This window comes from Rhododendron vialii, chromosome 6a (assembly GCF_030253575.1).
Source record: "Rhododendron vialii isolate Sample 1 chromosome 6a, ASM3025357v1".
In the NCBI taxonomy this organism is placed as follows: Eukaryota; Viridiplantae; Streptophyta; class Magnoliopsida; order Ericales; family Ericaceae; genus Rhododendron; species Rhododendron vialii.
This window is the reverse complement of record NC_080562.1, coordinates 30,976,204-30,998,522: the sequence shown is the minus strand read 5'-3', so window position 1 is coordinate 30,998,522 and position 22,319 is coordinate 30,976,204. Positions and strand designations below refer to the sequence as shown.

Here is a 22,319-nt window from a genome sequence, read left to right as displayed (position 1 = left end):
AGACCAAACCACCACACAGATAAATTAACCGAATTCGCAAATCCAACTCAATAAATTTTCTTCTAACGCAATTCCCTGAACTAAAATCTTACTAAGACCCTGATTGACAAGTAACTACCAATGCACCAAGTGCCTAAGCAAATGTTGACACTATTCTAGTTACACTCTCAATGACATGTGAGAGATGAAAGAATTATGTACACGCAGTTGTTGGGGTATCAACAAGACTAAGGTTTGACCAGTCTACCGATAACTTTTTACAAACACATGCACCTTCCACTCAATATCTTAGGACAATCAAGGTTTGTAGTTCTGTAACAACACTTTCACCTTAGATTTCTTCTGATACTTCTTCACTTGCTGATGGAATTTCTTGTGTAATCTTCTCTGCTTTCTCCGCGTTATACTAAAGGCGGACTCCTACCTCTTTCACCTGAAATCCTTTTCTTGCAAACACGGATATATTCATTTCATCACCACCTTCCACCTGATTTTCGAAATTCCAATAGCTTAACCAAATCATATCCTCATCAGCTTCTGGAATGCCCGATATGTGTGGGCATTGGCTCCAAATCAATCTCTTGGTGGTATTAGTGATAACAGTATTCAAGTAAAAAAACCCACCCATTTGATTATGAACACAAGAATGTGCATACACAATGCAAAAACTCAAGCCTCGGATTCTGGAATCATGAGATGGCGCAGCAAAAGATAATGAAGTTCCTTTATTAGTAAGATTGAACCACCCTGGAACCTTGCTCCACGGAAGATAAGTGGACAAAACACGTTCTTCATGGCATCCCTGTGCCAAAAAAAGAGGCATTTAGTTAGTCAATTATCCACAGAGAGAGAGAGAAGGGGGGCGCGGTGGTGGTGGGGGCTTTGTGTGCTGGGGAACCTGTAGAGAAAGCTTCGGCCAGTTTGCGTAGGGGACTGCAAGTCTAACTTTTAGGTTTCGCATGTATCCCAAGTGGAACAAGCCCAAATTATCTATTATCTCTTTACCAACATCTGCTATGGGTTGCAACTTGTATCGACTGTAAAACTGTACCAGGTTGCGACTCAAACCATTGCTATAGCCCCGTTGTATCGTGCTCGTTATGTGAGATAGAAAATCCAAAAATTCCAAATATCCGAGCAACGGCAATTTTTTTAATGCAGGTGATAGAAGCGTTGTCTTCTCCAACGAATTGCAACTCCAGAACCGCAAATCTAATAGATCTTGTGGCACTTCAAGTGACCGGAGCCTTGTGCACGAGTTTACTTTAAGGATTTCGAGCGCAGAAAGATCTTTGATGCAATCTGGTAGAATAGTAATAGGGTTATTGCTCAAGTTTAATTCCCGCAGCGAGGATAGGTTGCCCAGATCTGTAGGGAAAGCATCGTCTGATAGATTGCAGTACTCAAGATTCAGTTTAACTAAGGACCGAGGTAAAGAAGATGCCCAAGAAATTTCAGGATTTCTTTTCAACTTCAATGGCGAAAGCCAAATGAATGAATACCAGGCTTTGAGATTCTGAATTGAAGCGGGTGATCGAGTTATGCCAGTAACATTTTCGGCCCGTAGCACTGTTAGAGAATCCAGAATCCCCATCTCTTTTGGCAAACTCTCAAGATTTGAGCAACCAGAGATGTCAAGTGTTCCCAAAGATTCTAGCATACCAATGCTTCTCGGAAGCTTCCTTAGATTGCAACAATCTTTTAAATTTAACAAAACAAGCCTCGCCAAGTCTCCAACGGATTCATGAATCTCGACCAAACTTGTACAATCTTCAAGTATCAGTCTTTCAAGATTAGGAAGTACTATGAAGTTAGGGGTTTTAGCAAGACTATGAGAGTGACTGAGATTAAGGATTTTCAGTAACTCGAGAAACTGACAAACAAGAAAAGAAAATGTCAGATTGGAATGCTTCTATCAATTTCCCTAGCTACAAAGCAAGACGAGGGAAAAATGAAAATGTAATATCGTTTGCTTATAAAACCTCCATCTCAACAATGAAAAAATTGAGATTTATAAATAAATAAATAAAACAGTTAACTCCAACTGAAAAGGTCCTGGCATGAAACCACTACACTCAACAAATCCCATGGATATGATATTCATATAAAACCTCGGTCTAAAAAATGAAAAACTTGAACCCAAAAGGCACTGGCATTAAACAATTTCATCCAGAAAATCTTGTGGATATCATTTGCTTATGAAATCTCTGTTAGATTTTTGGGAAGGTTCTAACCTAAAACTAATTGGCAATAGGTGGTGTAACCCCTAGAATATATTATCCAAGCTTGAGTGGCTTAAATAAGACACGTGGGACAAGTTTAACACTCCCCTCATGCGCCCACGTTGAGGTCACAGACTAGGAGACTAGGTGTTGACGATTGACTCAGGTAACAGATATGACAAAGACTTTCCCACGAGAGGTGAGGCCATCCAAGATCTAGCTCTAATTCTATGTTAGATTTACTTGAGGGTTCCAATCTAAAACTAATTGGCAATAGGTGGAGTAACCTCTAGAATATATTCATAGTTGTCAGAATCGTACGATTCGGTGGGTAATCAATACAAATAGGTTGACTGAATCCAAAATAGCTGTGAATCGTAAGTGAATCGGTGAGTTGTTCGATTCACTTGAAATTTCCTAAATTCATTTTTTTCTCTTGTTTTGCTTCTTTTGTTGTTTGAAAAGGTTTCAAACTATTTTTTTAAGGTCTTTAGTATTATGTCATCTTTTGTCTACGTGATATGGATTGGTAATATGAAAAGGAGATTTATTACGAGAGTGAAATGAAAATGATGAAGATAGAGGAATATAACAGACCTATGGACCTTCTAAGGGTTTGTTTTGTGCTTATAACTCTTTTGCACAAAAAGAACCATAAGTAGGATTTATGAATCATCAACTCTTGGTAGTTGCAATAGAAGCAGCTTATCTAATCCTCCACATTATTATCAAATCATCATTTAGAAGAAGGTTTTTATTGATTTAGACCTAAATCTTTCATTTGTAGAATATATTGTTGTTACCAACTTACCATAATCAATAAGCTTAGGTTTCTGTAAAATCCTGACTTTTGTAATTTTAGTCGTGTGGTCCGAATAGTAACTGACACTTTAATTTAATTCGAATAGTAAGGCAGGCTAAGTGAAGTGTATCGTGGTATAAAAAAAAAAGGTGTGAATTTCAATTTATTTCATAAAAACTATGGGACAATTGAGTTACATCTGACGGTACGAGTTATTCTATGTTAGGATTTTTCCTTGAAAATCGAGCACCGCTACGATGATCCTCAAATTTTTATTTGTTTAAGTTGAAATTATGAGAATTTTTGGAGACCGGAATTTATACGCGAACGGACCAAAATAGCGACGATCGGGCGCGAAGCGCGACGTGGTGCTTTGTGGTGACATGTGGCCTGCATGGGTGAAATGGGTCCTTGCTCAACTTTTGAATCCACCGAATTATATATACTCATGTATAAGGATATTATATTAGTTAATTACTCTTAGCAATTAGGATATCCACCCCACGTACCCCTGTTTTCTTCCACCGTTTACAGAGAGAGAGAGAGCGCAAAGGAGAAGGAGGCGGCCATATATTTTTCTCCTTTAAGGTCTGGTCCAGCCATGGCCGTCACTGTTCAACATCAATTTCTTTTCGGAAGTCAAGGAAACTTTATCGGTAAATTTGAATCCTCCTATCCTTCATCGTTCTTGATCCCTACTCTTAATTTTTGAGCCCTACACCATAAAATCCATTTTATAATCTCAGAGGATACTTATTTTTGACAAAGGATTAGATTGCTTGTTGAGTCCTAGGTCCCATTCCCTCAATTTATCCCTACATATTCTAGAATTTTCAGACGAACTCACAAACTCACAGGAGTAACTATTTTTGACAATTTCTTCATAGTTAGAGTATTAAATGGATAAATATTTCATTAGGGTCCATTTGGAATTTCAATCTGTGAAAAATGTTGAGAATTGGTTTTTTGTGGGAAATTTGGAAACTAATTGTTATTGGTCCTACAAGGGTGTCCTAATTTAGACTAATTACTAAGCCATATTTTCGGGTTAGTGATAATCAGTGCGCTTCTACTTAGGTATCAATTCAATGGAGTAGTTCGCATGCGTGATGAGCTAGACGCTACTTTTTGGTGAGTTGCGTATACCTTAGTTACATGTATTTTCTGAAATTTTGGAATGAGATGACATTGCTTGATTTTGCTGGAAAATATAGAATTTGAACTTCCTACTTGGTTTAATTGATGTTAATGCATGCGATGACTGGTTTATAAATCTTTTGAGTTTAAGTAAAATTAGACCATGGCAATATGTTTTGGAAACTTGAATTTTACTGGTTGCTAGTACATGCTTGTGATAATATGATTCATTCGAATGGTGTCCCGAGCGCTAGGGGACTGGTAAAGATACTAGTGGCGTGAAGTAATAAGGTAGGAGATGCAGCCAGGCATCACCGGGTTATTGATATCTTACCACTCTTCAATGGGGTCGCTCCCCAACCGACTGGCAAAAATACCGTTGAATGCTATTATCGCTTAAAAGTGCAAAAATTGATAGAGAAATGAAATGAAAAGGGTCCATCTCTTAGACCAAAGAAATGAGCTTACAGACAAAATTGCATTTACTGGATGGTCAACGAAATATTTGAATTATTGCTTGAACTGTTTTATGATGTGGGGTATTTCTATGGTCAAACTTGTAACTTTGGCATATGTTTCTCACCCGAGCTTCGGCTTATGAAATGTACAGACCTAGATAATTATAATTATTGAAATATTTATTAAATGTCAAGTTGGGAAAATGTGGCTTGTTTGGTGGTTATTTAAATCAAGGATTAAAGTGAAAGAATAGGTGATTGAAGGAGTGTGAGTGTAATATATAGATATAGGAGTATAAAAAGGGGTGTGTGTGATGTAGGAGATCATTTTGATCTTTATCTCTCCCCCTCTCTCACGCCGACCTCTCTCTTTCTCTACCATGTGTGTCTCTCTCTCTAGCTCCCTCACACAAAACCTCAAGGATCCATCTTGCTTTCACCTCTAGAACACAACCCCGGGCTCGTATCGTATTGGGTGAAGCTCGGGGAGAAGATTTCGGTTGATTTTAAGGAGTTTGGAGCTAGGGCTCATTCGAATCTCTTGGGTTTCTCTTCTTCACTCAAGGTAGGGACTTCTTTACCTCTTTTATGTGTATATATGTTGATATGGTGTAGAAATCGTGCTTTGATCGTCCCCCTTTGGTGCTTTAAATGTCTGTCAAACTGCAGAAAATCACCTCGAAACAGCGGGGTATTGATACCCAAATATGGGGTATCGATACCCCATCCTTCTCTGAATTTCCAGCTTGCCAGGTATTGATACCTAATTCCGGGGTATCAATACCCCGTGTTGTTCTGGACAGCTTCGATGTTTTGTGTTCCTTCAATCGTTTCAACTCTCAATCGCTTCTAAACTCTTTCGGATACCTTCTAGTCCATCTTTTACTTATCTAATTGATGTCCTATGATTAATTGATGTTATTCGTGATCCTTAGGCCTTCCGTTAGTAGGAGATGATAAGAGTCTAATTGATTAAAACTTTGTTATTTCGCATATTATTGATTGGTCGAATGTTTATGAACGTTTGTGACATATTTGTGATATGGTTGGCATCTCGTAGCATATTTCATGTGTGATTGTGGTCTTGGGAAGGTTATAGCTCGTATATAGAGTAACGAAATGGTTGTTTGTGTCAGGAGTTGATTTAGAAAGTCTCGTAACGCAAGGGGTGGTAATATGACGACTTAGACGGTCTCGTAATGCAAGGGGTGGTAATGCGGTGACCCGAGTTGTTAGGGATCACCGTGACGCAAGGGGTGGTAACACGAAAATCCTCGTGGTGTTATACGGTAATGCAAGGGATGGAAATACCAATGGAGGTGATTGGCGATAGTGAGTTGTGTCGCGGTTACTCGAGTTATTTAACATCGTGTGAACTTGGTGGTACATTGAGCTATAGGCATGCGTTATGATGAATATATCGAATGTTGGAATGCCCTTAAATCAATTGTTATCTAACGTTTGACCCGTACTTCATGTCTTCTTTTCACCTACACATTTCATCATATTTACATATAGAATCGGTAAAGATTTTTCTATTGGGCTAGTGTAGCTCAACCTAATCTTTCTTTCAGGACAAAATGCTGGACAATAGACTGTATGCATTCGTGTGCTTGGGTATGAAGACTTTCGGGAGCTAATTTCGTTTCAGTTACTAAACATCTTGCATGAGCTTTTTTTTGACAAAGATGGATTTGTAACTAATTATACTTAAATTCCTCTTGATTATAAAGTATGTACTATCTTAAATAGGTTCGTACTTGTATTTAAGTTGATTTGGGCCGTAGTACCAAAGTTGTAATTACTTAAACTTGGGAACTCTTTTGGGTAATATTTATGTTAAGCAAGGATCTTTTATTGAAATGAATTATTTATTTATGTTAAAAATCGAGGGCATGACATGAAAACCTTTTTCCAATTTTTCAGGTTAAGGTAGATAGCAAGTTGTGGCTGAAGGAAGTGTTAGAATAACCGTGGAGAATTGTGTATTGTCTAATGGTTTGTAACTATTATACTTGTACACTTAGAAGCTCTGGATTATCTTATGTATTCTACGCTTCCGCATACTTGAATTCTACTATTTAAACTGATGCTGATGTTAGAAGCGGCTTAACACCCGCTTGGCCGGTCACGACTTCTAGGGTCAGTTTTGGGTCGTGACAGAAGTGGTCACGACCCAAAACCGACCCTAGAAGTCGTGACCGGCCAAGCGGGTGTCAAGCCGCCGAAGGCCTGCTCATATTCTAGTTTAGGGATTTCTAACATCAGCATCAGTTTAAACAATAGAATTCAAGTATGCGGAAGCGTAAAATAAATAAGATAATTCAGAGCTTCTAAGTGTACAAGTATAATAGTTACAAACCATTAGACAATACACAATTATCCACGGTTATTCTAACACTTCCTTCAGCCACAACTTGCTATCTACCTTAACCTGAAAAATTGGAAAAAGGTTTTCATATGCCGAAGCTCGGGTGAGAAACGTATAACAAAGTTACAAGTTTGACCATGGAAATACCCCACATCATAAAACAGTTCAAGCAATAATTCAAATATTTCGTTGACCATCCAGTAAATACAATTTTGTCTGTAAGCTCATTTCTTCGGTCCAAGAGATGGACCCTTTTCATTTCATCTCTCTATCAACATTTGCACTTTTAAGCGATAATAGCATTCAACGGTATTTTTGCCAGTCGGTTGGGGAGCGACCCCATTGAAGAGTGGTAAGATATCATTACCCGGTGATGCCTGGTTGCATCTCCTACCTTATTACTTCATGCCACTAGTATCTTTACCCGTTGATGAGCACCCAATATTGTAGATATTTGGTGCGACTAGTCTCGTTTTGCTTTGTTTTATTTTGCGTTTATTTAGCTTTTATAGTGATATTGCACGTAAGGTAGGTTTTTGTGTTTTTCAGGTAATTCGTATAAATAAGGTGCGTTTAATCGCCAAGGAATGCTCCGGGTGCAACCAAGTACTCAAGGCTATGTGCCACCCCATTGTGGTGCTCGAGAGATGGTTTGGAGGTTGCTCGGGTCGCCCAAGAGTCAAGGGAATTGAAGAAGAAGTGAGGATTTTACTAAAGCTACTCATCTTCCGACGTGCTGAGGGTAGAATTGTCATAACTTTTGATGTACAAATTACTTTTGATCCAAACCACTTGGGTTAGAAAGTAGACTCAACGAGCTTTCCAACGGTTCAAAGAACGCCTAAATCCGAGTTCGGGAGTGTCCGGAGCGAGTCCGCGAAGTTGCTCAAAAAATCTGTCAAGCATGAACCGGTACTGGCCAATTCCCAGTACCGGTTCATAAAGTCCAGAGTTGGTGTTTTTCAGCATTATTGAAGGCCTTGTACCGGTACTGGGCAAATCCCAGTACCGGTTCATACTGGAGAAATATCCACGTTTTTGCTACTTTTTCAACCTTTCATTTATGGAAAGTTTCCACTTATGGAATGTTTTTGGGATATTTTGGGGACTTTTTAGTCCTTTGTAACTTAACTTTAGGGCCCTATAAATAGGCTTATATGCCATATATGGAAGGAGGGCCATTTTAGTTAGATTTAGGCCTAAGTCTTTATTTTTTCCTAGAGGACTCCATTAATGTTCTTCAAGCTTTTCTAGTAATTTCCTTCAAGAACTCAAGTAAGTATTTGTCTTATGTTAATTTCTCGTTTATTAATGTTGTAGCTACGCTTCGGATCTTTGCATAAATCAAGTTTATTTCCGTTTTTATCGGTTAATCATGTTTCCTTTCTTAAGCATGTTTTCTAGTCTTTTCAATATGTTTGAGTAGTCTTTTGGCTAAGTCTTGGGCTAATCTTTCCCAATGACTTAGGTTGTTATTTGGTTCTCGAACATTCGGGCTTAAAATTATGATTTTCGGAATTAGGTTAACCTAGCCATTTTGGTCTAAGCGAGGGGTGTTAACTCCTTGGTATGAAGTTTAGTCAAGCGGTCTTGGCAAGCGACATTTTGAGGGCTCGTGGCCTCCTACGTGTTAGATACATTAGCAAAAATAGGTTTGTTAGTTCCGTTTAATCACATCTTTTGATAAACGTAGTCATTAAAGTTAAATCTTCCGGGCGTGAGCACGCGGTCGTGACTCTCGCTTGAGTTATAATCGAGAACCGGTAGTGGCCTTTGTCAAGGGATGGACGATCCCTAGACTTGCCTCTTTTAAGTTAATTAAGCTCATTTCTAGTCTTTTCCTTAATTTTCACCGTTTCTAAGCAAAATCAAGTTGGCTGTCTTGAACGCCGCACTCTACCATATAAACCTACAATCCAAACTAGCTATATTTCGATTCTCTGTGGGTACGATCCCGGACTTCCGGATATTATGCTATCGACGACCTAGCCCTACGCTTGGGGTGTTTCAACCTTATTGGAAGGCGAGGTTCGGAGGCTAAGCACCCGTCCCTTAGCGCTCCGGACACCGTTCGAATGAATCATATTATCACAAGCATGTACTAGCAACCAGTAAAATTCAAGTTTCCAAAACATATTGCCATGGTCTAATTTTACTTAAACTCAAAAGATTTATAAACCAGTCATCGCATGCATTAACATCAATTAAACCAAGTAGGAAGTTCAAATTCCATATTTTCCAGCAAAATCAAGCAATGTCATCTCATTCCAAAATTTTAGAAAATACATGTAACTAAGGTATGCGCAACTCACCAAAAAGTAGCGTCTAGCTCATCACGCGTGCAAACTACTCCATTGAATTGATACCTAAGTAGAAGCACACTGATTATCACTAACCCGAAAATATGGCTAAGTAATTAGTCTAAATTAGGACACCCTTGTAGGACCAATAACAATTAGTTTTCAAATTTCCCACAAAAACCCAATTCTCAACATTTTTCACAGATTGAAATTCCAAATGGACCCTAATGAAATATTTATCCATTTAATACTCTAACAATGAAGAAATCGTCAAAAATAGTTACTCCTGTGAGTTCGTCTGAAAATTCTGGAATATGTAGGGATAAATTGAGGGAATGGGACCTAGGACTCAACAAGCAATCTGATCCTTTGTCAAAATAAGTATCCTTTGAGATTATAAAATGGGTTTTATGGTGTAGGGCTCAAAAATTAGGAGTAGGGATCAAGAACGATGAAGGATAGAAGGATTCAAATTTACCGATAAAGTTTCCTTGACTTCCGAAAAGAAATTGATGTTGAACAGCGACGACCATGGCTGGACCAGACCTTTAAGGAGAAAAAATATATGGCCGCCTCCTTCTCCTTTGCGCGCTCTCTCTCTCTCTCTGTAAACGGTGGAAGAAAGCAGGGGTACGTGAGTATATTTCTATGGTCAAACTTGTAACTTTGCTAAGAGTAATTAACTAATATAATATCCTTATACATGAGTATATATAATTCGGTGGATTCAAAAGTTGAACAAGGACCCATTTCACCCACGCAGGCCACATGTCACCACAAAGCACCACGTCGCACCACATCGCGCTTCGCGTCCGATCGTCGCTATTCTGGTCCGTTCGCATACAAATTCCGGTCTCCAAAAATTCTCATAATTTCAACATAAACAAATAAAAATATGAGGATCATCGTAGCGGTGTTCGATTTTCAAGGAAAAATCCTAACATAGAATAACTCGTACCGTGTATCAGATGTAACTCAATTGTCCCATAGTTTTTATGAAATAAATTGAAATTCACACATTTTTTTTATACCACGATACACTTCACTTAGCCTGCCTTACTATTCGAATTAAATTAAAGTGTCAGTTACTATTCGGACCACACGACTAAAATTACAAAAGTCAGGATTTTACATTTCTACCCACCTTAAAAAGTTTGGTCCTCCAAACTTGAATATGGCTGATAATAAGTGAAAAACAATGCGTCTTTGCAAAGCTTGAGTAGCGTCTTTTTTTTCCTCAGTTGTGTTTTGCTTAATCAGCTCTCTTGTATCTTATGCAGCGGCTAGTTAAACACTTTTGTCACGTTTGGTACACATCGTTCTGAAATTCACTCGACTTGTTCCTTGTACGCTACCCCTTCCTATCATTGCTCTTCATGAGGCCTATCAAGATCCCTGCAACACTCTACGTATAAACCTGTGAAGGACGTGTGGCTTATATGATGTAGACAAATTCCGCTGATATTAGATGTTGCCTTGACTTGAAAATTCTCGAATGAACTTGCATCGATCATGTCTTCTAGAAGTAGAATCATTTACTCAAAAGTGATGAAAAAAAAAATTTCGTATCTAAACTCAAATTTTAGATATCAATATTCGTACAATTTCTTGGACATAGAGTTCAAAAAGTTGATGTAGATGGTAGTTAGTCTTTTAAGCAAATAGTTACTTCTAATACTTAATGCGAGGAATTTTTATTTTTTTTCTATTGTGGCTTGAACTATCATCACATCTAGGTCATCACTTTCTTATTCTCCATCAGTGTTTTTCCTATGCTTTGTCATGGCTTGTCATCATTGTGCTTCTGTCCCATCTGGAAGAGTAAGAATTGGCGCCGTCGCATCTCCTTGCTTTAGCTTTAAGAGTCCTTTTCATATGTGTGCATCCAAAGCTTTCCCCTTTTCTTTTTCATCTTCCATAGCAACTTGTCCTTTGAGAGAAGTCTTGGAACTTCTATTTGTATCTAGCGAGTAGAGAAAAATACAGGACTCCTATCGCCATTGTTAACAAGAGCCTCAGCCTTTCCTGCATTCTACCAATTTTCCCCTCTATCACTCATTTGGAACGTTTAAGAAATCGATGAATCAAGCATTGATTTTCATAAAAGTTGAGAATTCAAGGAGAAAGAGGGTATTCATGGCGGACATGGGTAAGTTAAAGGGAGTTCAATGACAACAGAGAAGATATTTGAAATTTCTTACTTTGGATTTGCACTTGGACTTTGTTAGAACACGAATAGGGTTCAGAAGCGAGGGACATGGAAGAAAAGCATGATCAATTTCTGATTTTGTACATACATTGAACCCACATAAGCCAAAAGAAATTAGGTTCACAAAAGAGCTTGAAAGGAGCTGAAAAGAGAATTGCAAAGAGTCTAGGAATTAATCAAGGTACTCATATGCACATCTTAGAATATATGATGAGGGCAGAACAAAAGAATTTCTGAGATTTCACCATTAGAATTCATAAGAAGCTAACGAAACAAAATTGTACAAAGGCTCAAAAGAAGACCACAAGGACTAATAGAATAAAAATTTCACCATATATAGACTTCAAAAGAATATCGCATGAAGCAATAGATTCAAAGTTTCACAATAGAGTCCCAAAGGAAATCGGAAATAGTATTGTAGAGAATTCAGTGACCAGTCTAGATATTTTTCATGAAATTGCGTCGGCCGAACGCCTTTCAAACCAAATATCTAAAATTAGTCATCTGATAAAGGCATACCTATAATATGAAGAACATAAACAGTGCTCAAGGACTGTATAGGACAATCAGAGAGTAATAGCTTTCATCTTGCAATGTGAGAGCTACGAACAATTATTAGAGTTCAAAGGATTGATGGGACAATGCTCTTATTTCATTTCGGAAGGAAGGACAATATTAGAGACAATTATTTTCAAAAAGGTAGAGGCAAAGAATACGATCCAGAGTCATTTGGTCCCTGTTCAATAATAATAAATAAATAAATAATCGACAGAGAAAATGATGCTAAGAAATAGGCAATGCTAATTCAAAATGTGCCCACCAAATTCATGTTTGATCACAAGGACTCAAAGGAGGAGGTGAAGCCAATGAAACAAATGAGACTCATCAATCGAGATAAATATTGTATGTCATCAAAAAGATTGAACAACAATATCTTATGTCAAGAGGAATTACTAATAATGTTGACAGTTGACACAATGAGCAAAGCGAATAGGCTTCATCTATAATGAGTGTGATCTTGCAGCTCTAGATTCTTGGGAGAGGTACACTCAATAGCTACGCTTCTGTTGCGCACTCTAATTAGTTTCAAACTTCGGCCCACGTAATAGTTTAGTGTTCTATCTCATATCTTGTGTTGGATATAAAATAACATCTTAACTCTGACTGTTTTCTAAGACCCACGCCTTATAATTATCCGCAGTCTATTCCTTCCTTTCTATGTAAGTTATGATTACTTTTTAATGGTTCACATCATCCATATTCACAAGAGCCTTCTTCAGCATATGTAGCCAAGTCTGGGATCATTGGCGAATCAAGGCATAGTGTCAAAAGGATTCTAGGTTTTTTTATTTTGGTCGGCTCTCCATCTACAAGTTAGTTAGCATCATAGAGTAACTTACATTTCCAAAGATCAGTCAGAATTTGCCATTATCGAGTGAATCATATGCAACACCTCCCTTGTAGAGACCCGTGATTTATTTTATTTTATTTTAGGCTGTATTTTTTTTTCTCCTTTGTTAATGTACGGCCCGTTGAAATAGACGGTTCGGATATTCGGTGTGACGTGTTCGTGGGAGGATATAAGAGTAATTGTGCGAGAGGTGCACGTGTGTGTGTGTGGGGTGGGAGCATGGGATCACTCCCCATGCCAATAATTTCCCCAGGAGACTACTTTCTCCCATTTCTCTTTTTCTCACTCTCTCGGCCAAACTCTCTCCTCTCCTCCGAAACTTTCTCTCCTCTCTTCTCTCTTCGATTTCATTCACCTAGGGTGAGATTCCGGACAAAGCCCGAGTATTAAAGTTGCTATTGGGAGTACGGGCTTTCCGAATATCCAAGAAAAATCATGATCGGACCTTGTGGAGCTACGGTTGACTGGGTCAAAGGGTTGGGTTTTACTCAAAACCCTTGAGGTAGGGATTTCTCATTTCTATTATGTGTGTATGTGTTGATTTGGTGTTTGAATCGTGCCTTAGATCGTTGTTTTCGTTGTTAGAAATGTTCTAGTGGAGTCTGAAAATTGTGCACTGAAAACCCAGGTCCTACCGGTAGAAAAGCTGTCCAGTAATGTCTTTTTCGTGAAATCGTGGTCTCCTACCGGTAGGAAATTGTGCCTTACCGGTAGGAAATGAAAAATTCAGCATTTTGGCAAAACTTCGAACGGGCATAACTTTTTCATCCGAACTCTGTTTTGGGCAAATTTTATATCGAAATTCATGTACCGGAAATGTACTTTCCAATGGTGGTGGTCTCATCTTCCAATTCTTAACCGATAAGATTTGGCAGCCAAAATAAGATAGATATGTTCGTATACGTTGGGAAATCCTTTTTCCTTAGAATCGTTTGGGTGAAACATGGTTGTTCTTAGGTTCCCCTGAGTACTAGTTGAATGGTTTGACGAGATTAGTGGTATACTTAACGCTTGGTAGTGGTCATTGGGTTCCGTATGAGTCGTTTGACACCGAAACGAGGGTTTAGAGAATATAAGGAGTATAGGTGGCCGAAGGTTGAATGTGATGACATGCGAAGTGAAAAACGAACACTTAGAACACTTCTTTGAGTTAAACAATGCTAGGCATGGATACATGAGACATTTTCTTGTGTTTGATATGTGGTACACCTCTTGTGTAACTTATACGATTTTGCGAGTTGCAAGGTGGAAATCTATGAACTCGTTGTGAGAGTTTATCTTTTGATGTGTGAATGCTTGTATGGTGATGAGAAACTACTAACGTAACGATTGCGAGTTGATTGAGATGAAATTATCTGTACTACTTCTGTGTGAATAAGTTTTCGTTGTGAATTCATTATATGTGACTGAGATGAATGGCTAAATTGTAAAGTGTATCAAAGGAATTGTGGTATGGTGACCTTTGATGTGTGACTTGAATTAGCTCCATCAGTGACGACGGAACTAGTGGGGAGTATCGGGATTTCTTAATTGGCCCGGCAGGAGCTTTGCTCATGATACAGAATGATGAGAAAATTGTGACACGATGTGAATGGAAATGGGCTATCATTGTGAAAGTGTAAGTGATACGAAAGACATTGGTGTTGCGATTCTTTGATTACGATAGTTTCATAAGTCAAGATATCGGATTGGTGATTCGAAGTAGTATGAGGGACAGTGGCAATCATGAGAAAATCATATAGATAGTAAGTCCTCGTGGTTGAATTAGAGTTTTGGTGTGTAGTCACGGTACTCCATTTATGTCTTCGACCTTGGGAAAATTACTAGTTGTGTTTCGTTTCATCATTTGAGATACCGTACCTTACTTCTATTATTCATTCCACCTGTCATCCCATTCGTATATAATAGTTGTGTAGATTTCTCTACTGGGCACGTGTTTGCTCAACCTACCATTTCAGGTTCATTGCAGGTCATGGTCATGGTCATGGAGTACTTGGAGTGCATGCTGACATTATCGATTAAAGCTATTTCGGAGAGTACCTTATTATTTTCTTGTATAACAAACGACTTTGTTATGAAATTCCTACTTTGAAAGATTGTATTTGTAGACCAATTTATGGAATCAGAAACTGTATTGTATTTTGGGGTATTGTACGTACAATTGTGAGGACTTTGTATTTCAAATGGTATTGTTAATTTATGTTGAAAATCGAGGGCGTGACATCCCTTAAGGGTCATTTCACTTAATAACGTTCACTGACCATAAAATTCTCTAAACATGAGATTAACTTAAAGGTAGAGCAAATAAAGCACAAATGACACATAAGTTAGTGAAACTATTGTGTAGACGACTCCTATAGCTCTGGGTTTTAAGAAAATCCGCAAACTAATGCTCTGATACCACTTCTGTCACGACCCAAAGCCGACCCTAGAAGTCGTGACCGGCCTTCGGCGGCTTAACACCCGCTTGGCCGGTCACGACTTCTAGGGTCCGTTTTGGGTCGTGACAGTTTCTATGCATTATAGAAGTCTGGCCAAGCGTCCAATGAATTCGTGAATCTCGACCAACCTTGTACAATCTTTAAGTATCAGTTTTTCAAGATTGGGAAGAACTATGAAGTCGGGAGTTCTTGCAAGGCTATGGGAGTGATTGAGATTAAGGATTTTTAGTAAATCGAGAAACTGACAAACACGAAAAGAAAATATCAGATTTTAATGCTTCTGTCCATTTCCCTGGCACAATAAGACGAGAGAAAAATGACAATGCAATGTACCTTAGTTCCGGCCAAAAAATGCTTCAAGTTGCTATAAGGCATCTCAAGAGCTACCAGGGCCTCCAAGGGGAAATACTTCGTTATGGATTCAAATGGGAAGCCATGCCAACACAGCCATCTTATTTTTTTTGGAAAGTTTTCATAACTTCCGCTTATTTGTACATGACCGAGCTTCAGAAGTTTTAGATTCTCCATTTTTGCAAATGCTTTAGTTTCCAAAGCTATTTGATTTGAATTTGCCGGAGCAATGCCAAGCGAGTTCTGGGAGAAGATGCCCAAACGATATCTCTTAAGCGACTTCCCTACATTTGACAATAATGACTTGTCCAAGAATTCTTCCAAACTGCGTTTTCTATTGACACCAAACACTGTCTTGGCAGATTTATCTTCCTTCAATAAACTCATATCAAGAATGAGGCCTTCAATTTTTCTCGTGCCCTGGCAAAAAAATGGGGTGAGGGGTTTGCAAACATTGATAAGTAAATAGCATAGCAACACTTATAATTACAACTACAAAAGTACATGAGAAGCACCCAAAATTCTTACAGTATTATGTCTTAAAACATCAAATGAATCTTTATGACTACACAATCTGCTACGTTCTCCTGGCTCATTGGGTGATTCTTGCCGGACTATTTCTCTTCCCATTTCTTGAAGCAAATGATGCATCACCACCTTGTTGGATCCATCAATTGTTACTAGACATCTGTCAGTGAGATTTTGAATCCCTACCACTGTGTAAAATTCACATCCATCCATGATTGTAATTGTACAGTCCTTATCGCTCCCAATAAAGAAACAAGCAAGATGGAGGAATAAACTTTTGTCGTGATCGTCTTGTAAGGAATCATAGCTTATTTTGAGTTTTTCAAAGATTTCGCTATCAGGGATTGCTTTCAACTTTTCTAACTGGCTTTTCCATACTCCGATGCTTTTTCCAAATAGAGAAGACCCCAAAACTTTAATAGCCAATGGAAGCCCTCCACAATGTTGGACCACCAACTTTGAGGTGTCCGCATAGTCATCAATGGGATGGTTTTGTCCAAAGGCATGCAAACTGAAGAGCTCAAGGGACTCATCATAATCCAATTCTATTATCCTGTGCACCTTGCAGCCTTCATGAGCTCTTACCAAGTGCTCATTCCGAATGGTTATGATAATTTTACTCCCTGGAAAAAGCCAATCACGCATTCCAAGCACTGCATATAACTGTTCTAACTTGTCAACATCGTCAAGAATCACAAGAACCCTTTTGAAATGCAAGGCATCTTTAATCTTGACAATACCTTCATCCACGTTGGATATCTTCTCCTTCCTTCCCTTTAAAATATCTGAAACAAGCTGTCTTTGTAAACAAAGTAAACCATCTTGTTGTTTCGAAATTTCTCTCACATTCGCCAGGAAACTACTACCTTGAAATCTTGAGAAATTCAAATTATACAGGAACTTGGCGATAGTAGTCTTCCCTATTCCACCCATCCCACAAATTGCAGCTATACCAACATCAGCTGATTCATCTTCTAACCAAAACTGAATCTCTCTTGCACGAGAATGTATTCCGATCGCATAGGGGCCGATGTCCAAGATTTTGTGACTTATTTTGTCTCCAACTTCTTTGATAACTTTCTGGATAAACCTCGACTCATGCCTAATGATTGCGATCGAGATGAAAAAATTAGCACAATAAGAACGGTAACCCAGACTTGAAGTAGATCGCAAATTCTCAAACAATACAGAATAAAACTATTCTGTTATCGTCATTGTTGAAAAACTAAGAGTTCTACATTCGAACAAATGTGTTAGACAGTAATTGGTTCACAAAACAAAACTCTTTCTCCTATTAATCTGCTTTCCTATTTTTGTTATTTGTCAAGAAAGACCAAGTTTCTGTACAATTCCTGTGATTGGAAATTAATCTACTAAGCATAACAATTTCAAATAGCTTGAAATGGGAGAATCTTAAACATAAACGAAAAGATAGCTTCTGCAGCTTTGCTCTCAGACTCCAACGTGATCCTCACAATGCTCGAGCTTTCACAATTTTTCCAATGTAGTCCAGTTTGTTAAGAGATGAGAAAACCTCTAGCAGACTTTCTAAGTGTAGTTTTGAAACTACAAATGGTAGCATATATGATCTAATTAGTACAAAAGACGGAGGGCGATAATCACATAGCTTCACATCAAAAGGAATAAAAATGTCGTCGGGGAATTTTGTTTGCTTATAAAACCTCCATCTCAACAATGATAAAATGGAGATTTATAAAAAAAAAAAAAGTTTACTCCAACTGAAAAGGTCCTGGCATGAAACCAATACACCAAGCAAATCCCATGGATATCATATTCATATAAAACCTCCGTCTCAAAAATGAAAAACTTCAACCCAAAAGGCACTGGCATGAAACAATTTCATCCAGAAAATCTTGTGGATATCATTTGCTTATGAAATCTCTGTTAGATTTCTTAAAGTGTTTCAACTTAAAACCAATTAGCAATAGGTGGAGTAAACCCTAAAATATATTAACCAAGCTTGAGTGGCTTAAACGAGACATGTGTGACAAAGTCTAACACTCCTCCTCATGTGCAGGCCCACGTGGAGGTCACAGACCAGGAGACTAGGTGCTAACGATTGACTCGGGCAACAGAGATGACAAAGACTTTCGCACGAGAGGTGTGGCCACCCAAGACCTAACTCTAATTTCAAGTTAGATTTCTTGGAGGGTTTCAACCTAAAACTAATTGGCAATAGGTGGAATAACCTCTAGAATATATTCATAGTTGTCAGAATCATACGATTCGGTGGGTAATCGATACGAATAGGTTGCCTGAATCGAAAATAGCTCTGAATCGTCAGTGAATTGGTGAATCGTTCGATTCACTTAAAATTTTCGAAATTTATTTTTTACCCTTGTTTTGATCCTTTTGTTGTTTGAAAAGGTTTCAAACTATTTTTTAAGGTCTTTAGTATTGTTATATGTCATCTTTTGTCTATGTTATATGGATAGATAATAAAAAAAGGAGATTTATTACGAGAGTGAATCGAAAATGAAGAAGATATAGGGGATATAATAGCCTTATAGACCTTCTAAGGGTTTGTTTTGTGCTTATAACTCTTTTGCACAAAAAGAACCATAAGTAGGATTTACGAATCATCATCTCTTGGTAGTTGCAATAGAAGCAGCTTATCTAATACTCCACGTTATTATCAAATCATCATTTAGAAGAAGGTTTTTATTGATTTAGGCCCAAATCTTTCATTTGTAGAATATATTGTTGTTACCAACTTACCATAATCAATAAGCATAGGTTTCTATGCATTACAGAAGTCATGACCGAATTAGAGCGATTCACGGTTCGATTAGATTCACAATTCAAAAAATAACCATTTCGATTCTCGATTTGACCACTATGAATATATTAACCAAGGTTGAGTTGCTTAAATATATGAGGCATGTGGTACAAGTCTAACAATCTCCCTCTCAAAAAATGGGAAACTTCAATTAAAAAAAAGGTCCTGGCATGATTCAATATCATCCAAAACTCACAAAACATATCCTGGACTAGTAATTAGGAAAAAGGACTTGGAAGGAAATTACCCGTCAGCTCTATTTTGTAAGTTCATCCCAGCTAAATCAGCAACTTCTCTTAGCGCGGCCCTCCATTCTTCTACCTTGTTCATCCATTCCTTGCTCCTTTCACCACTTTCTGCTTCAACTTTCCCTTCATGTCGTGTAAATGCTTCTTCGAAACTTCCCATTTGCTTCCTCACTTGGGATGGATCCACGTCATAGAAAACAGGAAGAACTACATGTCCAGAGGTACTCCTGCATTTGAGGATCATCACAAGCTCATCAAGGCACCAACTTGAAGATGCATAGTTCTTTGACAAGACAACTATTGACATCCTCGACTCTCTAATTGCTTTTTGCAGTTCTGACTTGATCTTTTCTCCCCTCTCAATCCCATCATCATCTCTGAAGGTGCGAAATCCAGCATGGTCCAATGCCGTGTAGAGGTGGTCAGTGAAAGACTTCCGAGTGTCTTCCCCTCGGAAGCTCAAAAACACATCATAACTACAAGGTGAAGTTGAAGAAGAGGCTTCTTGGGATGTTATGGCAGCCATTGAACGAAACTCAAGAGAGAGAAATGGATTCTAGGACCAAGATATCAATTATTTGTATAACTCAAGGCACCATTGGTATAAATTGAACATGTCACTTTCAGTGCTAAAAATATTAAGTCAACATGAGCAGGCAGGAAAGTGAGGTTGGTTGTGACACCCCACCCACCAAATAAGCATTCTTTCAAGAGATTCCCTTTATACAAACAAATATCTTACACAGTACAAAAGTTTAGCTCAGAAGACACAATCGGTTTGCCATGCCTTGGCTAGACCAGTTAAAAGAGCATGCCATTTTCAGTCTTTTTTTCGAGCATTACCAACGGGACGTGAAAGCACGAGCAATTGAAGGCAAACGGAAACCTAGTTTTTGCTCGATAGAGTCCTGCCATGCATTGCCTTGCTTGGCCCGGTGACAGGCAAACATCCAACAAAATCATTGAGTAACCCCCATATATGTATGTACGAAACAAGATGCATGGCAAGATTTATACTAATTGTGCTACACAACAGAATGGAAAAAAAGTAGAGACCAGTAAAACTATTTTCTCCACGTCATACACAAGGCAGACTCCTACCTCCTTCGCCTGAAATCCTTCTATTTTAAAGACGGAAATATCCATTACATCACCACCTTCCACCTGATTTTCAAACTTCCAAAAGCTTAACTGAATCATATTGATTATAATCACAAGAAAGTGATTATAGTATTCAAGTAAAGACAACGCTCATGTATTCGATTATAATCACAAGAAAGTGCAGACAGAATGCACAAACTCAAGCATCGCATTCTGAAATTATGATGTGGCGCAGTAAAACAAAATGAAGTTCCTTTATTATAGATTGAACCGCCCTGGAACCTTGCACCCCGGAAGATAAGTGGAGAACACATGTTCTTCATGACATCCCTGTGTCAGAAAAAGGCCTAAGTTTCCAGAGAGAGAGAGAGAGAGAGGTCGAGGGGACCTGTAGAGAAAGCTTCCCATTTAGGTTTTGCATTGATCCCAACTCGAACAAGCCCAAATTATCTATTATCTCTTTATCAACATCTCCTATGGGTTCCAACTTGAATCTACCGGAAAACTCTAGCAGGTTGCCACTCCCACCATAGAAATCCGTCCTCGTTAAGGGAGATAGAAATGTCAACAATCCGTGTACTCGGGGTGGCCACAATTTTTTGAATGTAGGTGATAGAAGTGTTATCTTCTCCAACGAACTGCAATGCCAGAGTGACAAATCTAATACATCCTACCAGCACAACAAGTGACCGGAGCCTTGCGCACCAGTTTACGCAAAGGATTTCCAGCCCAGTAATACCTCTGATCCAATCTGGGAGGGAAGTAATAGGATTATTGCTCAGGTTTAATTCCCGCAATGAAGATAGGTTGCCCATATCTCTAGGGAAAGCACTGTCTGATAGATTGCAGAACACAAGACTTAGTTTAACTAAGGACCGAGGTAAAGAAGATGCCCATGAAGTTTCAGGATTGCTTTTCGCCTTCAATGGCAAAACCCAAAGGAATGAATACCAGGCTTTGACATTCCGAATTATGGCGGGTGATAGAGTTATGCCAGTAACATTTTTGGCTCGTAGCACTGTTAGAGAATCCATATACCCCATCTCAGTTGGCAAATTTTCAAGATTTGAGCAACCAGAGATGTCAAGTGTTTCTAAAGATTTAAGCCTACCAATGCTTCTTGGAAGCTTTCTCAGATTGCTGCAATCTTTTAAATTTAACAAAATAAGTCTCCCCAAGTGTCCAACGGATTCATGAATCTCGACCAACCTTGTACAATCTTCAAGTATCAGTCTTTCAAGATTGGGGAGTACTATGAAGTCAGGAGTTTTGGCAAAGCTACGGGAGTGACTCAGGTTAAGGATTTTCAGAAACTTGAGAAACTGACAACAAGTAAAGAAAATGTCAGATTGTAATGCTAATTCAACCAATTTCCCTGCACAATAAGATGAGAGAAAAATGACAATGCAACGTACCTTAGTTCTGGCCGGAAAATGCTTCAAGCTGCTATAAGGCATCTCAAGAGCTACCAGGGCCTCCAAGGGAAAGTACCTCGGCATGGATTTAAATGGGAAGCCTTGCCAACATAGCCATCTTATTTTTTCAGGAAAGTTTTCATAACTCCCACTTATTTGTACATGACCGAGCTGCAGAAGTTTAGATTCACCATTTTTGCAAATGCATTAGTTTCCAAACTGTGTTTTCCATTGACACCAAACACAGTCCTGGGCCTGATAGATTTATCTTCCTTCAATAAACTCATATCAAGAACGAGGCCTTCAATTTTTCTCGTGCCCTAGGAAAAAATGGGGTGAGGGGTTTGCGAACATTGATAAGTAAATAGCATAGCAACACTTATATGTACAACTACAAATGTACATGAGGAGCACCCAAACTTCTTACAGTATTATGGCTAAAAACATTAAAGGAATCTTTATGATTACACAATCTGCTACGTTCTCCAGGCTCATTGGGTGATTCTTGACGGACTATTTCTCTTC

The 22,319-nt window shown here is 38.5% G+C and overlaps 1 protein-coding gene across 1 annotated transcript; it reads right to left on the bottom strand.

The window, feature by feature from the left end:
• On the bottom strand, positions 1-21,945 carry LOC131328988 (disease resistance protein RPV1-like). Its single transcript, XM_058361991.1, has 6 exons — positions 21,795-21,945; positions 19,278-21,701; positions 16,231-17,332; positions 15,685-16,122; positions 899-1,873; positions 1-802 (listed from the first exon to the last, which is right to left on the bottom strand). Exons 2-6 carry the CDS (start codon positions 19,802-19,804, stop codon positions 407-409), a joined length of 3,438 nt encoding a protein of 1,145 aa, XP_058217974.1. The 5' UTR covers positions 19,805-21,701; positions 21,795-21,945; the 3' UTR covers positions 1-406.
• Between the last annotated feature and the right edge of the window lie 374 nt (positions 21,946-22,319).